At 46.0% G+C, this 27938-nt stretch overlaps 1 protein-coding gene across 1 annotated transcript in view; it reads left to right on the top strand.

Moving 5' to 3' along the window:
- Positions 1-18545: 18545 nt before the first annotated feature.
- The window catches only part of LOC147579766 (uncharacterized), a 48742-nt gene continuing 39349 nt past the window's right edge, over positions 18546-27938 (top strand). Inside the window, exons 1-3 of the mRNA XM_086708518.1 lie at positions 18546-18560; positions 21862-21991; positions 25077-25619. Of these exons, the coding sequence (XP_086564644.1) occupies positions 18546-18560; positions 21862-21991; positions 25077-25619 (688 nt within the window). The remainder of the gene's footprint in view (positions 18561-21861; positions 21992-25076; positions 25620-27938) is intronic.

Here is a 27938-nt window from a genome sequence, read left to right on the forward strand (position 1 = left end):
ACTCCTTCGTGGAATTTAAGAAATAAAACAGATGAACTTGTGGGAAGGGAGGGGACAGAGAAGAGAGGGGAAACAAACCACAAGAGACTCTTAATGATAGAGAACAAACAATGGGTTGACGGAGGGGGGTGGGTGGAAGATGGACCAGATGGGTGATGGGTACTAAGGAGGGCACTTGTGATGAGCACTGGGTGTCGGATGTAAGTGATGAATCACTGGGTTCTACTCCTGAAGCCAAGACTATACTGTATGTTAACCAACTAAAATTTAAGTTAAAAAAAAAAAAGATAAAAAAGACCTACTTAACATCTCTGGTATCCAAAGTAGAGTTTAGAATCCAAGACGGTGGTTAAAGATAAGAAGCCCTTATGGTCTACAATAAAATATCCTTATGGCCACCTGAAGATAGTTGTAAGAAATCCTGAAGGGCAGGGGTTAAGGAGATGTATTTGTCATGAGGCAGGCGAAGAATGAGCGGCAATAAAACCACATAAAAGCCGCTAAATCTTTGTTGAACAATTACGAAGAATATAAATATCTGAGCTTTTAGGGATTTTCTTCCCATTTCGGTGTTCTAAATATTTTACCGTATGTTCCTATTTTCTGAATGCGTTGCTATACTTTAAATTACAGAATTTTAAAATAATGGAATCTCCTCTGACTAAAGGAACGTCTTCTTCGTCTTCTCCATTACTGAGCTGCTGGTGTCTCGTGAATAAGGTTTACAAATCCGTTTATACACCAGTTTGTTCCCCTGCCTACGTACCCCTTCTAGGCGTAGTGCTTACCACTATGGCTTGGTTTTGTTTGGGTGTTGTTTTTTAATTACAAAGGACATCTAAGTGAATATTGGCCCCGCTACTCTGAAGCTCATTTACTGCTTATTGACTTTTCAATGTTATGAGCAAAACAACATTTATTTTCCTATCAACTTAGCTATTCATATACTGTGACTCACTGTAGGTCTTCTCTCCTGGAGTATATTGCTTCCACCTTTGTTTTGTGTGTCAGGTTTTTTTGTTCACTTATTTTTAAACAAAGGATCCATTCCGCCAAGAGCATAGACTATAGTATTAGCTGCCATTCTTATTCATGTTAAGGGAAACAATGCCTTTTTTGCGGCAATAACTCAGCTGCCCAGAGGTCATTTTTTCAATAGTGTCAGCCATCGAGAACGCAGCTCCAAGGAAAAGGCCCCTGAGAAGTTAAAGTAAACACTGTAGATCTCACTCACTAAGCTCGTACATTTTATTTCCATCCTCTTACTCTGTCGTTCAACGACTGTCTTTTCCCATTTTAGACATGATCCTTCCAAACCTGGTTACCTAGTTTCTTAGCCCACAGAAGATTAGAAACAACTAATTCGAAGGAGGTGGAGGAGACTCTAGAAAGCGACGTGATGGCTGGTAACAAAGAAGACAGAAAAAGAACCAGGCTCATGGAGGCAAAAACTGTAGTCCCTGCAGACCGTTTGGGGTTTGATTAGGTGGCCCTACATGTAGCAGTGATCTCCGTTACCCTGGAAATCATGTCCCTCACTACGTCTTTGAGTCGTGGAGTTTACTTTGCGTTCAGTGTTTTCCATTTTAGGAGAGGTAGATATATAACACACTTTGGGAGAGTCCTGGATAATGGAAGTAATACGGTAAAACAAGAATAGGACACAGGTTTTGTTTTTGTTTTTGTTTTTTTGTTTTTTTGCTTCCTGCAGTTTAATTGAGGTCTATACCCAGAGAGGGGAAACTGGGTGCCTGCACTGGACTCTGTGTTTAAATCGGGGCGCGGGGGGGGGGGTGGGTGGTGGAAGAGTATAGGAAGCATTTCACTTCATTTGTCTTTTCTGAATTTTATTTAAAATTCTTTTTAAATTTTCAAAATAGACTTTTTTTAGAGAAGTTTAAGGTTTACAGCAACATTGAGGGAAAAGGTACAGAGATCTCCATGTACTCCCTGCCCCCCCCATATGCATTTTGTCTTCCATTATCAACATCCCCCAGCAGAGCGGTACATTTGTTACAGATGATAAACCTACCCTGACACTTTCTCATCACCCAAGGTCCATACTTTACGTTAGCGTTGGTTCTGTGGGTTTGGACAAATGTATGATGACGTGTGCCCATCACTATGGTAACATACAGAGAAGTTTCACTGTCCTAAAATTCCTCTGTGCTCTGCCGATTCATCCCTCCTCTGACCACCACCCCAACCCCACCCCTGGATCTTTTGACTGCCTCCACTCTTTCACCTTTTCCAGAGTGCCACATAGTACGTAGCATTTTCAGACTGGCTTCTTTCACGTAGTCCTATGCATGTAAGCTGCCTTCCAGTCTTTTCATAGCTCGATAGTGCATTGCTTTTTAAGGCTGAGTATCATCCGTTGTCTGAATGCACCACAGTTTATTTATCCACTCACCTATGAAGGATATCTTGGATACTTCCAAGTCTTGGCAATTATAAATAAAGCTGCTGTAAACATCCGTGCGCAGGTTGTTGTGTAGATATGAGTTCTCTACCCCCTCTGGATCAATATCAAGGAACACAATTGTTGGATCATATGGTAGGAACATATTAAGTTTTGTAAGGAACTGCCAAACTGTCTTGCAAAGTGACTGTACCATTTTGCATTCCCACCAGCAATGAATGAGAGACAGTCCCTGTGGTTACGCGTCCTCATTAGTATTTGGTGTTGTCAGTGTTCCAGATTTCGTCCCCTCTATTAGGTGTATAGTGGTATCTCGTTGTTTTAATTTGCATTTCCTGGAGAGTATGTGATGCGGAGACCGTTTGGGAAATTTTTAAGTGAACCATAAATGTAGTCCTTCTCTCTGCTTCAAGTCACGTAAAGTTCTTCACCAGACTATAAGGATTTCTATTCATTCATCCATTCATTTCCCCACTCGGCTTTGAATAAATGCAGTGTGCCTGCTATATATCAGGCACTGTGCTAGTTGCTGGGGAGAAAATTGTAAAGTAATAGTGGTTGTTCAAGAAAAATAATATCAATAGTTCCTAGTCAACCACGACCAAAATCCCAGAAAATAGGCAAGCTCCCCACGATAGCCCTTGACATGTGTCAAATTTGAGTTGACATTAAATTGGGTCAACATTCAGCAGTGGCAGAGGGAATCAAGATTATGGTTGAGTGTAATTGTCCCCTAAATATAGAGAATTAGCTGAACTAAGGAAGGTATGGGAAGAGAGGCCTTAGTCTCGAGTTGGCAATCAGCAGACAGAAGACTTCTCTTCACTCCGCTGTCAGGCATCGGTGTGGCCTCAGTCCCTGCAAAGACCTCACAGATTGGTTTTCGGTCAAGAGGAGAGAAGATCCTTCTTACTACAAGGGGACAACGCCCTGGTTTTGACAAGTCTTGGCTACCAACCTGTTAGAGCAGGGCCTCGCATGAGGCTTGCCTTCTACCTTTCTTAATAATATGTTGCAGATATAATGCATTATTGGCATCAGAGACTTTATCCAATATCCTGTCTGAAAGATGGACCTACATACTGTAGTTACTAGAGAAGATGACTGTATTCATAAAATGGTGTTTACTACTTTAAAGAATAAAATACCAAAGAAAAGGCACTTTAATTTGGGGCGTAAAGAAAGGGGTCAGAGTTACATGGCATTCCAAGTGGCCTGCCCTGGCTCTGCCCACGTGTAGAGAAAAAAAAAGTTAGTCTCACATTATCTTAGAATTTGTTTTCTTCTCTTTATTGAGTTTGGCCTCCGCAAGTCTTGGAATTATGGTCTCAAAGACCCTGGGGATTCTCAAGCGATCACCTGCGTCATTTTACTGATCAGGAAATTGAAGTTCAAAAAGGTTAAGTGATGCTTATAGTCGTCTATCGTATTGGTAGCAGAGAATTTACTGGACACAGACACAGGGGGAAAGGCGCACAGCTGTTGTTTTCTTCTCAGAAAAGTCTCTCAGGCAGCAGAGCATCTGGAACTTGATATTTGGAATATCTTCTATGGCCACCATGAGTTTCATAAACAAGCCAGAGCTACTTTCGTAAAAGGAATTATTGATCGGTTATTGCCACATCATTTTATCTGCAGTACCTAGGTTAGCTCTTTTCTGCTGAATTTGATAGCAGTTAACATCAGTTTCAATTTTTGCCTCTTTCACTTTGCTCCAAGTGTGCCAACACAAAATGTCCAGGGCTGCTCCTTGGAATTTGTCAGCTTCCTTCTGTACCGCTCTGCTTTAGCAGCGGGACACGCACTTGCTGTTTGTCTAATAAAACTGTAAATGCGTGTGTGCGTGAGTATGTGTGTGTGTAAAACCCAGCGGTCTAGGGAATTTTATTACCCGGTTTAACAACTCAGTAAATAGGATTTTACATTACAAGCTTTTTTCCCCTTCTATATGATGAAGAAACGATTGGTCTTTTAATTTAAAGTCTTCTCTTAAAAACAAGGTTGCATCAACTACAATAAATTCTGGATAAAAATGTTTCTGCTAATTAATTTTTCACTGAGCCAACCAGTCTGCCAACCAAGCTGCTTCTTTGCTTGAATTCAAATTGATAGTGAAATATTTTTAAAGCAATAGATTTGTGGTTCCTTTCCCTTTTTTAACTTTTTAAAAATTAGTATTTAAAATCCAATACTGCAAAGTGTAATCATCTTTTTCAACAGCTATTTGCCATGACGTTGGAGTTAAGTTGTACGATTTTAGGGGCAGACAGTAAATAAAAATGCACAGAGCCAGGTATGGAAAACCTAGAATCCAGTGGACTGTATGACCATGAAGAAAGCTCTTAACCTCACTGGGCCTCGTGGTCCATGTTTATAAAGCAATAGGATTGGCCTTTAGTGCATCTTCCAGTATAAGATGTCATGTGTCTGTATACTTGACTTGGCCAAGATGTATAGGAATCTTATCTAGTACCAAGGCTTTAAATGGCATCTATCTACATGTGAATGGTTTCCAGATTTTTATCTGTAGCCTAATCTGCCTCTAGAATTCTGGATGCATGCGCCAAAGTAGTTATTTGCTATCTCCATTTGGATGATGAGGAGGCATCTCAATTTTACCATGGCCAAAGCAGAGTTCCCAATCCACCCCACTAACCTCCAGGTGAACTTGCCCTTAGTGTTCCCAAATCCGGGGAAGGGCTTTACTGTCCACGGGTTGCTCAGGTCGGAAATCTAGGAGTTATCTCTAGTTCCCTCTCCTTCTCCCCCGACATCCAGCTATTGGCAAATCCCACTGACTCGGCCTTCAAAAGCTATCCTGAGTCCTTCCACTCCCCTTGCCCTCATCCAAGCCCCCTATAGTCCTCTCCAAGACCACTGTGAGGCCCAGCTTTCAGTCTTCCTCTCTGCAAACTATTTACCGCACAAAAGGTAGAGTGAGCTTTTAAAAATATAGATCAGACCCTGTTCCTCTCCTGCTTGACACTGTTCTGTGGCTTCTTATCACAACTGGGATAAATTGGAACTCCTTACTCTGACTTACAAAGCTCTAAATGATCTGGCTCCTGTCTCTGTCCACTGCTGCATTTCTTTCCCTTTTAACTTCTCTCCTTTCCCTCCAGTAACTCTGACCTTCTTTCCTTTCCTTTACCATGCCTGTATGAGTCAGGGTTCTCCAGAGAGGACCAGTGATGCATTTATAATTATATCTATGTTTATATTTATATTTGCGTTTATATTTACAAAGGGATTTATTGTAAGGAATTGGCTCACAAGATTACAGAGAAGTCCTGTGATCTGCCATCTGTAAGGTGGAGACCCAGGACAGCCAATGCAGTGGGTTCTATCCTGAATCCAAAGGCCTAACAACCAGCAATGCTGATGGTATAAATCCCAGTCTGAGGACAAGAGAAAACCAGTGGTTCAGCTCAAATAGTCAAGCAGAGAGAGCGAATTCTCCCTTGCTCTACCCATTTCTTCTGTTCAGGCCTTCAGTAGATTGAGTAAAATGCCCACCCACATTGTGTGTGTGGTGATGGGTGGGGGGACGGGGGGGGGGGGACAATTCACTTTACTTAGTTTACCGATGGAAATGCTAACCTCATTTGGAAACACTGTCACACACACACCCAGAAATAATATTTCACCAAATACACTGTGACCCAGTCAAGTTAACACAGAAAGTTAAACATCACACGTGCCAACCCCACTCTTCTCTTAGGGCCCTTCTGCTAATTTTCTCATCTGCCCAAATGCTTTTCCTATAATCTCATGGCTGGTTCCTTCATGTGACTCAGTTATCACCCTGAGAGTCACCTTACCCAAAAGAATCCTTCCCTAACCATCCAATGTAAAGTAGTCAGCCAAGTTACTATTTATCTTGTCATTCTAATTATCAGCACAACACTGGACCACCAGACTATCCCTAGCACCAGAACAGTGCTGGTGTATGATAGGATCTCAAATACTTGAATTAATGTTGAGTAAAGGAAATCTCTCAGAACCTTAAGAACCTTAAGTGATGTTAACCAGATAATATTGTTTGTCCCCTCAAATATTGGCTCACAAGTGAATGTCTTGGTGATTTTGGAAGGAAGTTTCTGCCTTACGGACTCATTATAAATCTCTTGAGACCTCTTGAGGATTTATCGAATAGCAATGGTTGTGAGGTGATATGGTTGTTATAAGCCGATGTGAAGCACCATGGGATTGAAAATCAAGAGGAAAACTAGTCAATAGAAATATGCCCATAGGTAATCCAGACAGTGGAACTAGCAGACAAGGTCCTTAAAATAACTATGATCGCTATGTTTAAGAAAATAGAAGAAAAGATGAGTAATTTTACCAGAGACTTAGAATCTATTAAAAAAGTAATCATATGAGAATTCTAGAATTGAAAAACCTGTTATCTAATATTAGGGACCTATTGAACGGGTTTGATAATAGATTAGACACAGAAGGACACAAGAAAGACAAGTTCAACTGAAGCACAAAGAAGAGAATGGGGAAAAAAAAAACAAAATAGAAGATAAAAGACACATGAGACACAGTGAAAAGTTCTAACATACAGGTAATCAGAAACTTGGAGAGGAGCTATCTTTGAAGAGGATTGGCCAAGCATTTGCCACAACTGATGAAAAACATCAATCTACAGATTCGAGAAGTTTAATGGATCCCAAGTAGGATAAATACAAAGGAATCACACCTAGGAACTTCATATTAAACTGCTAAAAACTGGAAAACAAAGGCAAAAGAAAAAAAATACTAAAATCAGTCAGAGTTGTGAAGCTGAAGACAAAGCCGTAAGGGACCTAGACAACCCGGAAACTGGGAGTTTTGTCCTTAAATAATCTAGAACACAATGTGAATTCCTTTTAGTTATAGCTATAATTTTATAATTTTCAAACAATACTTTTGAAAAAATAAATTTTATATCGTCACACATTCATTATTCTTGCTTACTACTCGATTCATTATCATTGCTTACTAGTCCGCATAGTTTTCATTCATTCACTCACTCACTCACTCATCCATTCAACCCTTCTTGCAGATATTTACGTGAGTAACTTTGATCTGTCAACCCCTGGGTTATCCTCTTGGGATATGATAGCAAACGTGAGAGATGTAGTTTTTGCCTTGCTGGCACTGCCCCACATACTTAAAAAAAACAAAACAAACAAACAAAAAAAACAACAATCTTGCTTCTTACTCCCATCCATTCTACAAAAATGCACGTTTTACAGATGAAAAAACTTAAATGAAAAGCTATTAAGTAAACTTAGCATGGTTACAGAGCCTGTAACAGTTGATTCAACCCAAGGTATAGCAGGTGTCAAAGTTCATATTCTCCCTCCTGAACCATCTTGTCTCTATGGAAAGTCATCACATTTCCCTTCTGTTTTCCCCATTTTTACAGATCCTTTCAAGTGCAACTGAAATCCTCTGTTCTCTCTGAGATCTTCTTTGGCTAAACCACTGACTCTCTTCTCCTAAAGGCCTCCAGCCTTCCTACCTGAACCACAAAAGTTAGCACCACACTGTGCTGCTGTCTTGTTGAAAGATACTCCCAGTAATTTGGGTCGCCTTCCTCAAAGCCCTGGAGGATGAGGTCTTAACTTTCTTCTAGGTTGTTTTGTACCTAGCACAATGCTGAGCATCATTACATATTTGCAGCTTAATCAGAAGCTAAGTGTCATCTATGTATCCTAACTTCTGGCTTAAGGTTGAACCAGAAGGAACGGGAGAACATTTTGATAAGCCCACAAAGATCTCTTTAACCTGAGGGCTATGGAGCCCATAATCCCCCTGAAATTGTTCCCGTATTTTACGTGTCTTTATATATGTATGTGATTGTCTCAAATTCTCAAGGGCGTGTGAGATCCACCAAGGGTTAAAAAATGTTCCAAGTGGTTCTGGTGGCCCACTTCTTAATGCCCCATCTCATTTTTCTCCACATCTTCCTTTTTTTTTTTTTTTTTTTATCTAGAAAATTAGAATTCACATCCGATGAGGCATCACAGGTCATTTCCCCCTTGACACCCTGTCCCTGTGGCCTGGCAGAGAAAAAGTGCCTGTTTTCACTCTGGAACAACAGGAACAACAGTAGCAAAGTTCAATCCTCATCATTCCGAGGCAATTATGAGAAGTGAGACACGCATCACTACGTTTCTGACAGACTTTTACAATCCAGTTTTATTATTCAGCTCTTACTGAAATGCTACTCCCCTGGGAGGGGAAAAAAAAAAAATCTCTGTATGAGTTCCTTATCACAAACAAACATCTTAAAGGAAATATGAAGTAAAAATCACACTGACATAATTTCAAAGATACAGTCGGGAGAAGGAAGGACCAGAAACCCTCTATAGCCACTGAGAAGGAGAAGGATGGTGGAATAAACGGATTATATAAAGTAGGGTGACCAGAACCGGGACGGTAAGGAGGCACGCTTTCCTAAATCCTCAAAGTGCAAGAATCAGCCACCGAGGAGGGTGGAGGCGGAGATTTTCTGGTGACATACGCCCCAGTCGGATGGCCCGGCAATGGTTTTTAGAGCAACGTTAGAACACATCCCCCCAAATAAATTCTCTCTGCTATTTTGACATTAACAAAAGCAAATCCCATCATCATGTGAGCTCGCCTAGATCGCGTCCTGCCAACAAAAAATTTAAAGCACATCATGATGTTTCACACAACGACCCGGGAGCGATGAACTTTTCATTGAAAAATTTTCCTTGCCAGCACCTGTGGACCTGCCCTTGGAATTCCGTTCTAGAGATTGAGATAATAGACTATGGAGAGCCCTAGCTTACATCAGGGGAGTGCACTAAATCGGTGCTTCTGAAGGTTCTCACTTCTGCCAAACTCCCATGAAAAGGAAACATTGCCTAAGGGAATGAATTTAGGGCTCTTGTTTGCGTTACTAACTTTGTCTCTAATCCAAGTTCCCATTTTGCTTGGCAGATATTCTGAAGAGGCACACATGGTGATCAATCCCACTTTTCAGATAGCATGAACCGGGGCACATGAGGATAAGGAAGGATGCCATTTTCACAGTAAGGGAAAGTTACGTGTTAAGACAGTGGTTGGCCTTTGGACCCAGCAGAGTATCCAGAGCCTTCTGGTTTACCCTCTCTGTGTTCTACTTCAGCCCTGTGATGGGGCCTTCTTTCCCCTTCAGAATCCTATAAAGAGGATCATAGACAGGGATGATTTCTGAAGCCTTTCTTCAAACCTCAGCCCTCCGCACGTGGCCCTCTTCCGTCTAATTGTGTTCAAATATCAAAACTGGCTTTGCTCCAACGCCGTGGTACATGCCTTGACCCCCCAGACTGATAACTGGATTCTTGTGTTGATTCCCTGTCCTGCTAAATTATCCTAGTAGCACAGGCTCGCTAAGGGAAGCTCCTCAAACTCAGCCTGGAGGCCAGGGACCCTTTATTTATCCACCAACGGAGTATCTTTTTTTTAAACTGTTTTTATTAAAAAAAATTTTTAATGTTTATTTATTTTTGAGAGAGAGAGAGAGGGAGACACGGAATCTGAGGCAGGCTCCAATCTCTGAGCTGTCGGCACAGAGCCTGACATGGGGCTCGAACTCACAAGCTGTGAGATCATGACCTGAGCCAAAAAGTCGGACGCTTAACCGACTAGGCCACCCAGGTGCCCCAATGTTTTTATTTATTTTTGAGAGAGAGAGAGAGAGAGAGCAGGGGAGGTGCAGAGAGAGACAGAGAGAGACAGAAGGTTTGCAGCAGGCTCTGTGCTGTCAGCACAGATGTCAGGATGTGGGGCTCAAACTCACAAACCATGAGATCATGACCTGAGCTGAAATCAGGTGCTTAATCGACTGACCACCCAGGGGCCCCACCAATGGAGTATCTTAATTCTGACCATTGGTCGTATCTCTGGGTCCCTATTGCTTTGCTGGGTCCGTCCTCGACCATGCAAGTGTGTCCTCTGATGGGACCTGCCGCAGTGGGTGCCACCACAGCACCTGTGACTGAGTTGATGCCATCCTGGTCCACTTCCGGGTCCAATTTTAAGTCTTGCTCTGGGTTCCCATGCCTCCCAATCTATCCTCTCCTGTTATAGCCACGAGGCTACATCTAGCTGGTTTCTGAGGTACAACATATGCCTTGTTCAAGAGCAGATCCTCCGAACTGCCCTGCCCAAGATCTGGAATTGTTCTCGACTCTAGAACTTTCTAGAATCTAAAGACTGAAGTAGGGCTCAGGCCACACTGGTGGAGTTAGTGGTTTCAGGTGCGGGGACAGGAAGGAGAGCTGGAAGCTCGGGAAGCAGGGGGGCTGTCAGTAGAAAAGGAGCCTCTCCTGAGAACAGAAAGAGAACGATAGGAAACAGCAATAGAGCCAATGATAATCCCAGCTTTATCTTCCTCCTCTTATCTCCTGTCTGGTGATTCCCAGGCCCAGCTGGGGCTCAGACTCACTACATGATACGACTGATGGGGGTGATCATGTTTACATCTAGAGAAGGACCCAGTCAGATCTTTGGAGTCAGGGTCTCGGCACAGCAGCCCCAGATCTTCCTGTGGGCCTGCAGCCTTTTCAGGCAGGAAGGGTCAGGCTCGCTGCCCGGGTGGGGGCTCCAAGCAAAGGAAGGCAGACTCCCTCCAGCCGGGCCAGGGGCTTGGGCTTCTTGGGCCTGCCCCCACATTTCCCTGAAAGGCCACCGACAAGCCTGTTTGCAAGGATGGTTTGTCATTTGTGCCAGGGGAGATCAGATTCAGCTTTAAAGAACAGCATCCTTGGGGCGCCTGGGTGGCTCAGTCGGTTAAGCGTCCGACTTCGGCTCAGGTCATGATCTCACGGTCCGTGAGTTCGAGCCCCACGTCGGGCTCTGTGCTGACAGCTCAGAGCCTGGAGCCTGTTTCGGATTCTGTGTCTCCCTCTCTCTCTGCCCCTCCCCTGTTCATGCTCTGTCTCTCTCTGTCTCAAAAATAAACGTTAAAAAAAAAAAAAAGAACAGCATCCGCTGAGACCCAACGGCCTCTTTCGGAAACACTTACTTCACACCAGGCCTGTGCAGCGTTAGCTGTCCCCGGGGGGTGCGGGCAGCAGACGACCTGCCTTTGTTGCCTCCATGCGAGGGGCTTAGACCTCAGGGATCTGTCAACAACCCCCATGCTCACCTCACCTCATCACCAATAGCTCTGAGCCTCTCAGCGGCAACACATTCTCAGATCTTTTTTTTTAATTAGTTTATAAAAGCAATATAGAGTTATTATAAAAACTCAAACCAAAAAAAAGGACTTGCTGAAATTGTTAAGGACTCAGGAAGGTGCAAGCAGTACGCAATTACTTACGCTCCGATCTTGTGCTACAGAGGAAGATAAAGGATGTAAGAAAGGACCCTGCTTTTAAAGAGCAATTACTTAGCAAACAATATAAGCCAGACATGTAAGCATGTAAATTACAAGGCAGTATTGGTAGGTTTTGCGAGTTGCAAAAACAATAAACACCTTCGCAGTGTTTTCACGAGTGTGACCTGTGGTGTCATGTGTGTTAGGATCACTGAGGGGTTTATTAAACGTGCTCGTTTCTAGACCCAACCGCAGACCTACTGAAACAGAATCTCTGGAAGGAGGACTTGGGAGACTGTGATGAAAAAGCACTCCTGATGAATCCTTGCACCACAAAGTTGAAAAATACCACCTTGAGCTCAGAACTCAGAAAATGTTTCCCCCATAAAGTGACAGAATGCCAGGGGCGCCTGGGTGGCTCAGTCGGTTAAGTGTCCGACTTTGGCTCAGGTCACGATCTCGTGGTTCAAGGGTTTGAGCCCCATGTTGGGCTCCGCGCTGACAGCTCAGAGCCTGAAGCCTGCTTTGGATTCTGTGTCTCCCTCTCTCTCTGTCCCTCCCCCACTGCTGCTCTGTGTTTCTCTGTCTCAAAAATAAAGAAAGATTTTTAAAAACTTTTTAAAAAAGTGACGGAATGCCAGGGAGACGGTGAGGTAGGGGATTCCCTGAAGGAGACCCCGGGGTGTCATTTGGTAACACGATTGCAGAATTTATCACAGTGTGATGACTTCCTTTTCCTTGTCTGTCTGTCTTTCCAGTGGATCAGGAGCTCCTCAAGGGGAGAGATTTGTCTCGTTCTCTGGAAATGAGTCAACCCAGGGCCGGCTCTCAATAAATGTTGGTTGAACAAGTGAGTGATCGTGTGTCATCTCAACAAACGGGTTTGACGAAGTCTAGGACAGGGTTCTGGGAGGAGAAAAGGCACAGGCAAAATTTCCGTGATTGGAAAGTCAAGGTCCATAGGCAAGTGCGTTGGAGAGAAAGATTAATTTAGGTGGGTAAGTGGGTATAGGCTGGAGAGCAAAGCTGTGAGAGAGACTGCGAGGGTCCTCGAGTGCTCGGAGGGAGCTGCAGACCGTGTGCTGTATGTTCTGTGGGTGATGCACAGTCACCTGAGCCTGGGGGCCAGACAGTCATGGAACCAGAATGCATTTTATTATTTTGTATTTTTATTTTTTAAATGTTTATTTATTTTTGAGAGAGAGAATATACGCAGGGGAGGAGCAGAGAAAGAGAGGGAGACACAGAATCCGAAGCAGGCTCCAGGCTCTGAGCTGTCAGCACAGAGCCCGACGCGGGGCTCGAACCCACGGACCGTGAGATCGTGACCTGAGCCGCAGTCGGACGCTTAACGGACTGAGCCACCCAGGTGCCCCCAAAATGCATGTTTTTTCTTTCTTTCTTTTTTTTTTTTTTTTTTCAACGTTTATTTATTTTTGGGACAGAGAGAGACAGAGCATGAACGGGGGAGGGGCAGAGAGAGAGGGAGACACAGAATCGGAAACAGGCTCCAGGCTCTGAGCCATCAGCCCAGAGCCCGATGCGGGGCTCGAACTCACGGACCGCGAGATCGTGACCTGGCTGAAGTCGGACGCTTAACCGACTGCGCCACCCAGGCGCCCCGCCCCAAAATGCATTTTAAGACAACTAATTATATGGCCCTGGGCAGCTTCCCTGGGAGGAGGGAGCAATGGAGGCCAGCAGCTCTGGAAAAGACCCTGGGAGTAACTAGGGACTGGCTTGGCCAGTAGAGGCAGGACTTGCTAAGATCTTCCATTGAAACATCAGAGTCACTGAGTCCTGACCCCCCACTGAAAAATGTTTCTTCTTTTTCTAGCATCCGTCTGTTCAGACTCCCAGGTCCGATAGGCTTTTCTCCCTAAGGCTGCCCAAGGAGTCCCTCTCATCTGGCGTGAGGGTAACTGGGAGGCGTTGTGTGGGATGCTAGAGACAGAAGCAGTGGTCAAGAGAAGAAAGGGGCTGAACTGAGGCAGAGGCTGTGGGGATGGTCAAGTGGGGCCAGGTTTAAGAACAATTTCTGAGGCAGAATCTATAGAATTCAGTGAACGAACGTGGGGTAGGAAGAGGGGCATGTTAAGGAAAATGTTGAGGTCTCTGGATGCTGAATATAAGGATATAGAAAGGGAATGCTGAGAGCAGAAGGACAAACCAGATTGGGGCATATTGAATTTGAAATTTTTTAAGTTTATTTATTTATTTTGAGAGAGGGGGGAGCGTGCGTGCACATGAGCGGGGGAGGGGCAGAGAGAGAGGGAGAAAGAATCCCAAGCAGGCTCTGCACCAGGTTCCCTCCCAGGAACCACGAGATCATGACCTGAGCTGAAATCAAGAGTTGGACACTTAACCCACTGAGCCATCCAGGAGCCCCTCGAATTTGAATTTGAGATAACAGCAACATTTCCAGGTGGAGGGGTCCTGGAGTCCGTTGGAGACAGAGATTTGGAATTCAGGAGGGAGTTGGGTGCCGGTTATTCGTTACTGGTGATCATTTGAAGGCATGGAAACGGCTGTGATCACTCAAAGAGAGCAGGTGGAAAGAAAAACGAGCCAATGGTAAACACCAGTGTTCAGAGATGGGGAGAGGAGGAGGAGGAGCCAGTGACAGAAATGGAGAAGGACTGGCAGGAAAGGTAGAAGGAAAACCAGAAGAAAGTAGAGCTCAAGGATGGCAAGAATCTCCAGAAATGGCCGTAGCAGGGTTACACGGCACAGAGAGTAGAGGAGTAAGTCGTAGGGCACTCATTGGTGCATCGGTGAAAGCCATCAGTGGGGGCCAGGTTGAGGAAGGCAGGGGAGGAGGGGAGATGGATGGAAATCATGGCCCCCATTCTTTGCAGTAGTGTCCGGGGATGACCACCTTCCTCACTAACCGTCTTTGGATAACTGAACCCAAAGGAAGTCAACATGATAGATGGAGGCTGATGCCCTTTCACTGGGACCTCTACTCCAATTCTCTTCAATCTACCCTGCTTTCATTTAAGAAGCCATTTGTTTCCGCACTTATTCGGGGCTGCTAATGGTAGTGTGAGAGGCCTGACGATATCTTTGCCTTCTTGTTTTGTAAGATATTATTCCACTGCCACGTTTAATTTGTTTGGAGAATATTATGAAACACTGGGCTTCCTGGGTTTTTTTGTGTTGTTTTTCCCCCCAGCGGAAGTTCATATCTTCTCAATCTTTTAGGGAATCTGTTCTCAGCTCTTTGAGACAAAATGATCCATCTCACATTGAAAGTTTCTTATTATCAAGTTCAATGTCACCAGGAAGAGTCAATGGATGAATTATAAGTATTTACCACGATGTGATTTCTACCAGACAAAGATAAAAAGCTGAATAAGGAAGATGAACTGAGTATTGAAACTGTTTCTTCTCTATTTAAGAAACAGTAAAAATGATGCTTCCTCTGTCACTAAGGAGGTTTCGTTTTGCTTTGTTTTATTTTGGTCCAACTCTAAAGTATTACATTCTTTGGAGTTATAGAAGAGACTCAACCCTGCCTGTGGTACTAAGCAGAAAATGCATGTGGGTACAGCATGGTGGGTGGCACACAGATATCGTGGGAGGGCTGGAGAACCAGCTCTAAGGTGATGCAGCCTGAATCAAGGCCCAAAGTCATGCTGTAGGCTGGTCTGCCCTAGACCCTGCCCTAGACCCCAAGGAGGCTGCACTCTGCCCTAAAGCCGCTGCCACCACTATGATTCAGTACCAGCTGCAGAGCGACCTAGATTATGACCTTCCTCTCCACTGTAAGAAAGGCTAGGGAGGTTGTCTCTGGCATTCCCAGGTTTGTTTGTTTGTTTTTTTTTTAAGGTTTATTTATTTGGGGGGGATGGGGAGGGGCAGAGAGAGAGATGGAGACAGAGGATGCAAAGCAGGCTCTGTGCTGATAGCAGTGAGCCTGATGGGAGGCTTAAACCCATGAATGGTGAGATCATGACCTGAGCCAAAGTCAGACGCTCAACCGACTGAGCCACCCAGGCGCCCCTGGCATTCCCAGTTTTTAGTGGGGAGGTGGCTCTGCCTCCTGAGGTTGGGGATCCCCCAAGCACAGGAAGGAGGTCTCATCCTGGGCAACTGGAAAGACAATGTCATTCTTGCGCATGAGACGATGTCTTTACCTCCATTACGGGGCCAAGACCCATGCCCAGAATGGAGTAGGTACCAACAAAACTTTTGGCTGTGAATACTCTGCCAACATCCAGGAGTGAGTTACACCTCACAGATGACTATCAGCCTAGAGAGCAGAGCAACTTGAAAAGACATGTAGTCTTTGCTTTTTGAACCTATGGCTCCTTTGTTGAGCCCATTAGAATGTGGCCATATTATAGTCACGTTTTTTTTTTTTGGTGGGATCTGTGTCAAAGCCCTTAACAAAACTCACCATCCACTCAATGAGAATCTCCCTCTGACCCCCATGAGTGCATAACAATTTGCATGGTACAAAAACTAAGGGAATGAAAGTGTTTACACCGCCTGGTCTCTGTTAAAAGATTTCCTCAGCATTTTAAGATGAACATCTCAAAACTGTACTCAGGGTGGCAAACGATATAATCGACAGTGTTATTTGACAAGATTGTTCTTCCTCATCACTGTCCCCTGAAAGGGAAAGCATGGAACTGATTGACTGGCAAGCCATCCATTTTCTGTGAAATCAGGAAAACACTGGGGGCTGAGATGGTAAAGTTATCAAATATCTTACATCCAAACAGCTACCTTAAAATGATTTCCACACAGGCAACGTTTTCTTCCTGACAGTAATGTTTGCCATTTTAACGTACAATATGGTGCCTTGCAGACACTAGAAACTCGATGAGTTTCTTGCCGGTGATAACTGCTAGAAATAACACAAATTGCCTCTGATTTGGGTAATGAAAAACGTGGTGGTTTTTTTGGATCCTCAGGAGGCATTTTCAGGTGGTCTACTAGAAGTAGAGACGAAGCATTGGACCTACTATGTAGGTATTATGGACACATTTTAAAAAGATGATCGTTTTCGATGAGCATTTGTTGCAAAGAAAGAAGAGGTCCTATATACCACCCCCCCAACTTCCTGTAATGTTGATGTCACAAATAACCATGACGTGTATCAGAACTAAGAGACTGACGTTGATACAAGCTGTCAACTGAAGTACACACGTCCTTGGATTTCCTTACCATTTCTTGCCACTGAGAAGCTTCAGTACCAACTTGGAGGCTCCAACACCGCTATAGAGCTACATTAATTCAGATGGACTGGGATTAGACACAGAGATGGCTTAGGAAGTCTATGAAAGCTACCGTTTTATGTGCCAAACGGAAATATAGTTTAAATTTTGGCCCCGGATATTTTGCATGCACGCTCCGATTTCATCCTCCTCAGACACCAAGAGGCTGGATACCGTCGCATCCACTTTACAACCGAGACAGAGGGACTTGGGATTCCAGGCGATGTTTGCAAGACAGCTTAGCCAGGAAGCGGCACGGCCAGGATGTGGACCGAGGCCTCTCAGATTCCAACGCCCGTGGCCCTGACATCATCCCGACAGTACAAACGGAAGGCCGTTTATCACAGGTGTGATACAGATGCTGCCTCTTGAGCCGCAGACTTGCCCAGGACCCGCCTTCCCAAGGTCATCTGGATCAGTTGCGGCAGGTAATCCTGACCTGCCACGGGGAGGTGGTCCTGCAGGGCTGCCGTGTGACTCTAGGTGAGAGGGGGGGGGGGGTGGTATCTGAGACGTATGGAATGGTTTCAACTCTCAACACCCCGGCCCCGCTCGCTCACACAGGAAGTTCTCTCCGGCATTATGGGCTTCCCTGCTGTTGGACTGCCCTCCAGCCAGGGCCGGGCCGAGCAGCGAGCAGCGTGCAAACATACCCACGTGCCTTTTGCTTTCCTTCCCTGGGTTTCAAGGCTCGATTAACGCGTGTAAAGTGATCTGAAATGCAGGAATAAAAAGACCTGGGGAGCTACAGAGTGTCAGTCATTACCTGAGCCGAGACAGCTGAAAAAGGGAGGCCCGGGGAGACAAAGGGGGTCTGGGGAGACCCGGAGGGGCCTTCGGCTCAGCAGCCAGCTGGTTGGCGTGGAGCCAGACGGGGCTGTTTCTGGCAGAGCTCTGCCCCAGCTCTCTCTCAGGGCCCCCATCGCAGCTCTGCTCAGGGGCCCCACCCCAGGATGAAGAATTCATCCTGAGCCAGAGCTGGGGAGATTGGGTCCAAGGACACAATCTGTAGTCAGTTCTGTCAACGGCCCTGCAAAAAAGGGGATGAGATGCCATCCACCCTCCACGGTTGCCAACGCAGGACTGTGTGCAAATTACTGGACGTGGTCAGGGAAGGAGTGAACGTGGTCCGTATCAAAGACACGAATGACGCCAAGTGGGCTCTGTTCGTTCCTTTCGACAAGCGTGGATTCATACCAGTGACTTATACTGTCACCTGTGGGAGGCCATAAATCCCTCACAAAGCGATGGGTCAAAATAATGAAGTCCGAGTCACGTGCTCTCTCACCACCTCCCAAGTGCGCGTTAGTGAAAAAGTGAGGCTACTGGTTTCACGGAGAATGTTAAGCCTTGTGACGTCACAGGGTGCAGGCAGGTGGCATTTTATTGCAACACAAAGCACACAAAGAAGCAAGTGAAACATCTCTTTCAATAGGACCTGCTACCTGCCGCCTGTGTCTGGAAGGTTAGCGGGCATTCCATGGTTGTCTCCAATTGAGCGGGGATTTCTGTGCACCTCTGTGTACGTATAAACAGTGGCTATATATACACAGCCTATTCTAAACTGTTCGCGATGATGGAGGGCAAAAAGGTTCGTTTGGAGAATCCAAAGTTTATATTAGGCCTTCATCGAGTTTTTATGCCCTGCTTAGGCTAATAGTTGGGTCGTTACCCACCTCCTGAGGCCGCAAGCTGCGGATGAGCCCGGCAGCCAGAGTCTGCGGAAGGAGGGCCGCCTGCCCTGACTTCGGGTAGAGAATTCCAGAATACTCTAGTAGTTCTGGCATGGGGTCAAGGATCCACTCCAGGGCCAGTCCTCTGGTCAGTGAGGGAGGGTCACACTCTAAGTCGCCTTCTCCCGTTCAACACCAGGCCCCTCATGTGAAATGGGAAATCCCCCAGAGGAGAGCTGGGGTAGCCATCCCCGCTTCTGTCCATTCCAGCTGAGCAGTTAGAGGCCAGAAGACTCTGTTGTCCCCAACCTGCCGCAGGGGACTTCTCAATGGCCAGGATCCGCCACAGTCATCAAGTTTGTTCTCCTCTGGGCATTGCCTTTGTGACTGATTCCCCCTGGAATCAGTGTCTTTGTATCGTACTTTGGCGTATGTGACATCACATGTTCCCCGTGGGTCACCGAGGTGTCATTTGAAGCCACCAACAATGGCTTCTTTCAGGTGCGCCTTGATTCTTGCCTGAATTAGTATGATAATAACCTCCTAGGTCTCCCTGTCTCTGTCTTGTTCTCTTCTAAATCATTCTTCCTGCAGGTCCTAGGATGATCCTTGTAAAACACAGCGTCCCTTTCAATAGTGTAATGGTGCATTTTATGTGTCAACTTGACTAGGCCACGGCCTGCCCAGGTATTTGGTTAGACACCAGTCATGTCTGTGATGGTGTTTTGGATGAGATTAACATTTGAGTCAATAGACTGAATAAAGGGGATGGCTCCCCCTAATGTGGGTGGGCCTCATCTAATCAGTTGATGGTCTGAATAGGACAAAGCAATTGAGTAAGAGGAAACTTCTCCTACCCAACTACCTTGAGCTGGGACATCAGTTCTTTTTGCCTTTGGACTGTAACTGAAACATCGGCTCTTCCTGGATCTTGAGCCTGTCAGCCCTCAGACTGGACCCACATCATTCATTGGTCCTCCCGGGTCTCCCACTTCCTGACCGCAGGTCTCGACCCTTGGCAGCCCTTAAAATCTGGTGAGCCAATACCTTATAATAAATGCCTTTCTCGCTCTATTTTTTTTTTTGAAGTTTATTTATTTATTTTGAGAGAGAGAGAAAGCCTGAGTCGGGGAGGGGCAGAGAGAGAGAGAGAGAGCGAGAGAGAGAATCCCAAGCAGGCTCTGCACTGTCAGTGCAGAGCCCGCTGCGGGGCTCGAACCCACGCACCGTGAGATCATGACCCGAGCCGAAAACCAAGAGTTGGGCCGAATGAGCCATCCGGGCACCCCTTTCTCTCTCTAGTTACACCCTGCTGGCTCTGTTTCTCTGGAGAACCCTGACCAATACAAACACCTTCTTATTTGCTACGTTCATTCATTCATTAAAAAAATTTTACTGAGCACCTACGTTTCACGTGCTTGGAAATGATCACTGAACAAGACGAAGATTCCCCCGGCCTGTGGAGATTTTATGCATGTGTGCAGGGGCGGGGGCGGGGAGGACGGTGCTAGAGGGAGACAGACAATGAATGATAGGGGTAAGTTGGTGAGTAATATGTTCGAAGGTGGGAAGTGCAAGGGGCAGAGGAAGAGGTAAAGCAGGATGTGGAGCGTCCAGAGGCCTCGAGAAGGGAACATGTGCGCAAAGGCTTAAGGGGAAGAAAGCAGTTGGCTCTGTGGAGACTACGATTCAGTTCCCACGGGGGCGAACACTGGTCCCCGCTCCACCTCGAGTGGGATCTGCAGGTGCTTCCTCATTTGAAACCTTTGTTTTAGCCACACTGCTCCCATGCGGAGCTCTGGCCTGCCCTGACCTTCGCTCAGGTCTACCAAGTCCCCTCCGGGAAGGCCTCCTCCTCCTCCCCACCTTGTTTCCACCTGAACCCCTCCTCATCCCGGAAGACTCAGGTTCCTGGCTTCTACCACGGATGCCCACCATGGCCATTTCTTGACCCTCTTTTGTGTCCCCCAGACTTGGATTTGATCTGCAGTTCTGCCCCTGTATATCCGTGCAATTTGGGGCAAGTTTGTTCATCTCTAAAATAGGAGTAGGGGCGCCTGGGTGGCTCAGTCAGTTAAGCATCTGACTCCTGATTTTGGCTCAGGTCACGATTGCACGGTTGTGAGATCGAGTCCCTCGTTGGGCTCCTCGCTGGGCATGGAGCCTGCGTAAGGTTCTCTCTCTCCCTCTGCCACTCCCCACCTCAGAAGCAAAACAAAACAAAACAAAACAAAAAAAAAGGGAATAAAACAGTTCCCTGATTGGAAGGTTAAGAGACTAGTCATGAGGGAAAAAAAAGCACATAAAATGACTCCATGACTCTTCATTGCTATACTTACCGATCCCGTGTCCCAATTCCCCTGTTTCTCTTCTCTCTGTGCTCCCTGATTGTCTAGAGCCTGCCCCGCCAAGGTCGGTCACGTTCAAGAGCGATCTCCAACCAGCCTGCCTTCCACCAGGCCCCAGGCCCTGCTCCACACCCTGGTGGGATGTCCCATTTCCCATCTCCCTCTCATCAGGCTGGCCCCAGACCACCTTCTGGCTTCTGATTCAGCCATTTTCCTGGCTTTCCAGAGCCTCTTCTCCCTTGCTGGGTGGGCTATTTCTTAATGTTTTGACTATTAAACTGTGCTTTAGCTTTCCTGTAGGAAAGCCCCAGACCTGCTGGATCAGGCCTATGGCCCCTGCTTGGGAAGGGAGGCAATGGGGTTTTTGTAGTAGGGAAACAAAGCCACTTCAATGTCTGCCACAGAAGGAGTTTTATATTTTATTTTATTTTCTTGAGTTTATTTATTATTTGAAAGAGAGAAAGCCTGAGTGGGGGGAAGGGCAGAGAGAAAGGGGTCGGGGAGACAGAGGATCCCAAGCAGGCTTCTCACTGTCAGCTTGGAGGCCGATGCAGGGCTTGAACTCACGAACCCTGAGATCGTGACCGGAGCCAAGTCGGATGCTTAACTGACCGAGCCACCCAGGCGCCCCAGAAGGATTTTTAAAAAGGCATTATTTTTGTAACGACCATTGTAAATTTACAGACGAATCGAGGAGATAGTACAGAGAGTTTCCACATACCCAGTTTCCCCTATGGTTAACATCTTACATGTTAACGTATGGTACATTTGTTACAATTAATGCACCAACATTGATAAATTGTTGCTAGCTAAAGTCCGTACTTTATGCAGATTTCCCTCGTTTTTACTTCTTGTCCTTTTTCCATCCCAGGGTCCATCTGGCATACCACAGTACATTTCACTGTCATGTCTCCTTAAGCTCCTCTTTGCCATGACAGGTTCTCAGCATGTCCTGGTTATGATGACCTTGATAGTTTCGAGGAGTACTGCTCGGGTGTTTCGTAAGATGCCTTTCCATTGGAGTTTGCTGACATGCACAGAAGGAATTTCGTATATGTGCTGCCAAAGCGAGCACTGCACAGAAGGAATTTAATGCAAGGGATTGCTCACACAGGTGGTGAAGGATCTGAGACAAACAGGGGAAGGTGAAGTTACCCAAAGACGAGTTTCAGCAGAAAGCCGTTGACATTTCTAAGCTGGGATGTTAACAGAATGTGGCAGTGTCAACGAAGCCAGGGGTTGGGGTCACCTGACAGAAGCCTCAGGCAATTGCCACTGCTGCTACAGATCTCATTGGAGGCCAGAAGGAGGCAAAGAAATCCTCTACCCTCTTTCCTCCCATCCTCCACTCTTTCTTCCGTACCTCTCATTGACCAGACCTAGCCAAGAACCAACTGAACAGGGCTCTATGAACTCAGCCTGCAAATCTACAGGCGATACAGGGAGGAGGGCACCATTGAGAATGGCTCGAAAGACAAAGTGGCCCATGACTGAGGCAGTGGCATTTGAACACACGGCACCTGTGATGTAGTTTTACTACAGGCACACCGCCGTTCTGCCATTGTTTGCCTGTCCACGGGCTCCATAGAATGAGGACGGCTTTGAGGGGGCATTGCTTATTTTTGGTCTACGTGTCTGCCCACACAGAGCCTAGAACAGTACCTTGATCATATTAGGCTCTCAACGTTTGAGGTATACACAACTGAATGAATGAATGAATGAATGAATGACAGTTTCTTTTGACCAACACCTCTTGGGGCGCGCTCTAGCTTTGAGGAATGGCTTACGATCAGCACTGCTTTTCGGCGTCTCGTTACCTCGTATTGGTGCTAACGTTACTCTGAGCCTAGCATTTGCAACGTTCGAAGGCCCCGTGGCTGGTGTGACCGTAAAGTCATTAGACCAGTTTTTGACACCGGGATCAAATTAATCCATCAAGTGAGTGAGTTTTACATTACTCCTTCCAGGTTGTTTCTCAAGAAGGTCCTCCACATCTTCCAGTCATGGTGCCACGCCCAGCCTCTTATGGGCTGCCCAAGGAAAGGAATGAGTAATTTTTATGGATAAAGTGTCTCTGTCTTTTCAGTTAAATGTCACCCAGCCCTCACCTGCGGGTATTAAGTGGGTGCGACACATCATCAGAGAAGTTACATTTCCCCGCCGCCGTGGGCTGCCACAAACAGGACTGAGTGTGGCTTTCCCATGGGCGCAGGAGGGCTGAGAAGTCACACCCACTTGTCACCGGGTTGGGGCAGGGACACCCTCCGTCTCACTACGAGGACACGTGTATCCGAAACACCTGAGGTTCCAGGGTTTTTCGAGGACTTTCAGTGCCGGGACTGCACGTAGAAAACCAAGTTCTACTTGAGAGAACCTCGCTCCCCCACGTGCCAAGTGGATCTCGGTCTTCGGTAAGAATCAAAGGGGGACAGGCAACAGAAGCGTTTCTCAGCCCCCAAATCTTCAGTGTTGCGTCTGCCAGGCTGGCCTGGACAGCCCCAGGACAGAAATCCTACCAGCCAGCTTCCTCTTTGAGCAGAGACTAAAATATTTTCAACTGTCCCCTTGTCTCTGTTCTGGTTAATTGCTCTCCTAGCGCAGGTAAGAAATGATGGCTACAGAAACTACCCGCCTTTTTGTTTTGGACGCCTCATTTTCCACAGTGCTTAATGGAGAACTCTTTGGGAGGGCAGGTGGCCCCTTTGAGAAAGAAATGTTGGGGACTGAGTCTGAGACCCTGGTGCCACACACACCAGCTGTGTGATTTTTGGATGAGTCACTTCACCCTTTGGGACTTCCACTCTCTCGTTTGAAAATTGGGGATTATGATGTCCGTCTTATCACAGAGGTGTGGTAAAGATCACATGAGATGTACGCGTGAGTACTTTGAAGCTCGACAAGCATAACGTATGCCAACTAGGTTTTGGTTTTGTTTTTTTTTTTTTTTGCATGGACGTAAGGCAGCGGAAAAGGTGTCTTTGATGTTTAATTAATATTAAAAATCTTCCATTACATTTATTTAGCTATAATCGGGAAGGAGGTGGGCACGAGTAATTTTCAAAGGGACTTTTTCTGCTCCGAAAATAGAACTCAGAAAACACATATTTGATTTTCCTTTTGGTGTCAAACCACAGCGCCATTGTTATTAGAAATTTTACAGAATTGTGACCTTCAACCTTGGTGACGTCAAAGACCGAAAGGAAGCTCCCGGATCCCGAAGCCTTTCAAACAGGCCCCTCAAAGTAAAGCACCTGTATTTTGAATTAAGGGCTAATAGAAGTTTCCCCTTAGATGAGCCCTTGCCAGTTTAAACGTTGCCTTCCAGGTGGGCTGCGGTAAGTGAACGTGCTGACAGGTCACCGAAAGCCCTTTTGGGGACGACGAGGAGAATCTGTGATAGGGGTTCAGGTAACACCCGTTCTGCAGTTAAAAGAGAAATCTAGAACTTACATTTCCCTAATTGTTCATAAGCTGACTTGTGTATACATCTAGGACCGTGATTTACTTTCAGTTTACTGAATTTGCGGATTTTCGCATTTGTTTTAATTTGTAATTAAGTTTTCTCTAGGAGGCCCACCATATGCCACCATCAATTCTTTCTCATTGATTTCACCGGAGATACATGAGTGCGTGTTTTGATGCAATTTTTGAGGTCTTTTGAAAATCAAAAGACTACGTGTTTAGCCATATGGGCCTTTGTTATTTAAAATAGCATACGATAAAGTAAGAGAAAGCAAAATGCAAAAAGGACCTGTTAGGAAACAAAATAATTGGAAGACTATTTTTTTTTTTTTTTTGCTTTTTAAATGTTTATTTATTTATTTTTCAATATATGAAATGTATTGTCAAATTGGTTTCCATACAACACCCAGTGCTCATCCCAAAAGGTGCCCTCCTCAATACCCATCACCCACCCTCCCCTCCCTCCCACCCCCCATCAGTCCTCAGTTTGTTCTCAGTTTTTAACAGTCTCTTATGCTTTGGCTCTCTCCCACTCTGACCTCTTTGGAAGACTGTTTAAAAGATGGTTTTAAACACACCAGTTTTCAGTCTTTTTTTTTTTTTTTTTTTTTTTTTTTGCGTCAGATTTTCGAAATCTGTCTTTGTTGATCCCCGCGCTGGGAAGGTGCACAAGGGCACCGGGCAACCCTCCGGAAACCAGTTACTGCCCTGCGCTTCGCACTGGGGCTGCGGCCACCAACCTCCGCCTTCGGGGAGTTCAGTGGAGCCAATGTGCTCCTTTTCACATCTTCGGCTACGATGTGACACCAGGCGCCGGTTCACCCGCACGCACGGCGTCCGGTTTTGAAAGGGGCCGACGGGTTTGTCTGTTTTGCGGGGACTCCCGGCGCTCACGAGCGGCCCGCCGTACGTGCCGGCTGCAGACCGGGCCGCGGGCGGGCGGGCGCGCGGCGCGCACTAGGACCCAGCGGGGCTCCGGGCCCCGGGTGGGAGCCGCGCCGCCGACCCCGGGCGGGCGCCGGGGCTGGAGCCGGGGTTCCGGCCGCGATCGGCTGCAGCTCGGCCGGGAGACGGCGCGACCCGGCGGCGGGGCCACCGGCGAGTCCAGCGCCGCCGCAGCCCCCCGATGCGGCCGCGAGAAGCAGCGGGGGGGGCCGGCGATCGAAGGTAACGAAAATGGGGCTCATTTCCTGCCTCCCGAGCCTCTGCTCTGGCTCAGCATTGTCACGAGAAGCCCTCGCTGCTCAGGCTGCTGCATTTTGGGGGCACCCTTTGATTTTTTAAGGTGTCCGCCCCCATTTTGCCACCTGGCTTCCGATTGATTTACAGCACGCAGCCCGGATGGGAAAGATCCAGGGAGAGCAAGTTGAATATTTTCATTAGTTTTGGCTCAGAAGTAAGTTCATTAAAAAAAAAAAAAAAAAAAAAAAAAAAAAAAAAAGTTTCTCAGGCATTTGTGAATCGTCGTTTTTAAAAATTTAAAAAAAAATAGCAGACAAGTGAATAATTTAAAAAAAAATGATCAAATAATGGATGTAATTCTGTTAATCACTTCCCAGGGCTTTACTTTTGTGGGTTCCCCGGGCATTACTTTTATTTTCAGGGAGCTAACGTGTTCAATGTGGAGTTTGGCTCGGGCAGAGTTTACAGCATTGCTGTCGTAACTGCTTTGCTATCAATTATGAGCAGCGTCAGCTCTGTGGGCAGTTTAAACCTCTTTTCACACACTGTAACTGGTTATCCTAATATGACATGGACAGATGAGAGTCCCCTTCGAGGACCGCAAGAAGGTTTCTCTTTTTGGAGAAACGTTGTTTTTGAGGAGAAAACCACGATTACTGGCCGGGAGGCTGGAAGAGACTGTTTTTCATGCTTTGTTTATACTCCTGGGATGACATTTGGGGAAGGGAAATGCAGCCTTTCTCGGCAGCCTTTAATTGTGGGATTATTAATTTATTTAATTGATTAGTTTCGGTCGGCTGGGCTCGGGGAGCCCTCTGTCACAGGATGTGCTTAAGGTGACACGTTTTGCTAGCATTTGGGACCCATGATTGCAAATGTAAAATGTGCCTCCTGTGGGCTGGTCTGCTGGGGAGCCCCGGTGTGGAGCCGGTCGTAGGCAGGGTGCGCCTGGCTCATTGAGGAAAAAGGGAATCATTTTCCTTAGCTAAGGAAGACATCCTGTTCTACTCCTTTTGTTCCTTGTGTTTCATTGATCGCCAGCTCTGCCTTAGGAGAGGGGAGTGCGGCTCCGAGTGCCGAGCGGAAGACCACACAAATGACTCTAAACCACTTCAACTCTCACACTGATTGGCCAGCTAGATGGAGACTTAGGAAAACAGCCACCCCAAACCTTCTTGTTGAAAATCTTGCTGTAATTTCAGATGAGGCTTCTCCGTGCACAGATTCCCGCAAGATTGCCTTTTTAATTTCGCATGCAGTTTGCTTGCGATCACCTTTATGTGTAATTTTTCCTTGTTGTTCCTATTCCAGATAAAGTAGGCCATTTTGGTGACAAATTTCTTTGCAGACGTCAGCTGCTAGCTTACATGTATAGACATATCGCTTTACAATACATTCTCCATGATTTCTCCTCGGGAGCCGGAGAATGCAAAGTTGTTCAACTTACGAGAATTTTTCCTGGGCGTTTTTTTGACCCGGATATTTAAATTTCACCATCTGCAGATGGATGCTTAACTGTAATTTACTCTGATCGCTTAAGTGTCCTGGGCATTAACACGTATCACGCACTAAATTTAAGTCTGCAACCGTGAAAGAAAAAGGCAGTGAAGAGAGAATAAGCAAAATCAGCTGGCACGCTGTTAGAAGAAATTGTGGCACCTGGGTCGAGGAGAATGCATTTCCCATCCCAGAAAAGGGGCATTCCTCACCTTAATAGAATAGGAATTAGTAAATATTGTGGAATTGTGTATCTATGGGACAAAAAAATACATCAGGCCCATGGACGTCTTCCTTTGAGCCTTTAGGCACTTCAATTAAGAGAAACACTGTCTCAGAAGTTGTTCAACGTATAAACACTTTTCTGATTGGCTTAAAAATTTAGACACAGGAAGTGGATGGTATCTAATAACCCATGAGTGGAGACATGGTTGTCATGGAAACTGAGACTAGTACCCCCCCCCCAACACTCACATACCCTACCATAACCACCACTTTAAAAAAAAAACAACAAAAAAAAACTTGCATGTCTCACAGATGCCTGGAGAACGTATTGGCTTCTGTAAGCTTTCCCACAGCATCTGCTGAAACCTGAGACCATGCCTGTCAAATCAAGGTCATTTTACAACAACAACCAAAAATGCAGTCTCCTGGATTTCATAACTGTATTTTTCTTAAAAATATGCGAGGAAAAAAAACCCCTTAAAGCAAGGATGAGCACACGTGCTTACCTAGCAGTTTGCCACCTCTGAGTCGTGCAAGGCAAGGCTAAGAAGAATGTATCTGAGCGCTTAATTGTGGAATCAA

Source organism: Puma concolor, chromosome B3 (genome assembly GCF_028749965.1).
Source record: "Puma concolor isolate L17-30 chromosome B3, mPumCon1.1.hap2, whole genome shotgun sequence".
NCBI lineage: Eukaryota > Metazoa > Chordata > Mammalia > Carnivora > Felidae > Puma > Puma concolor.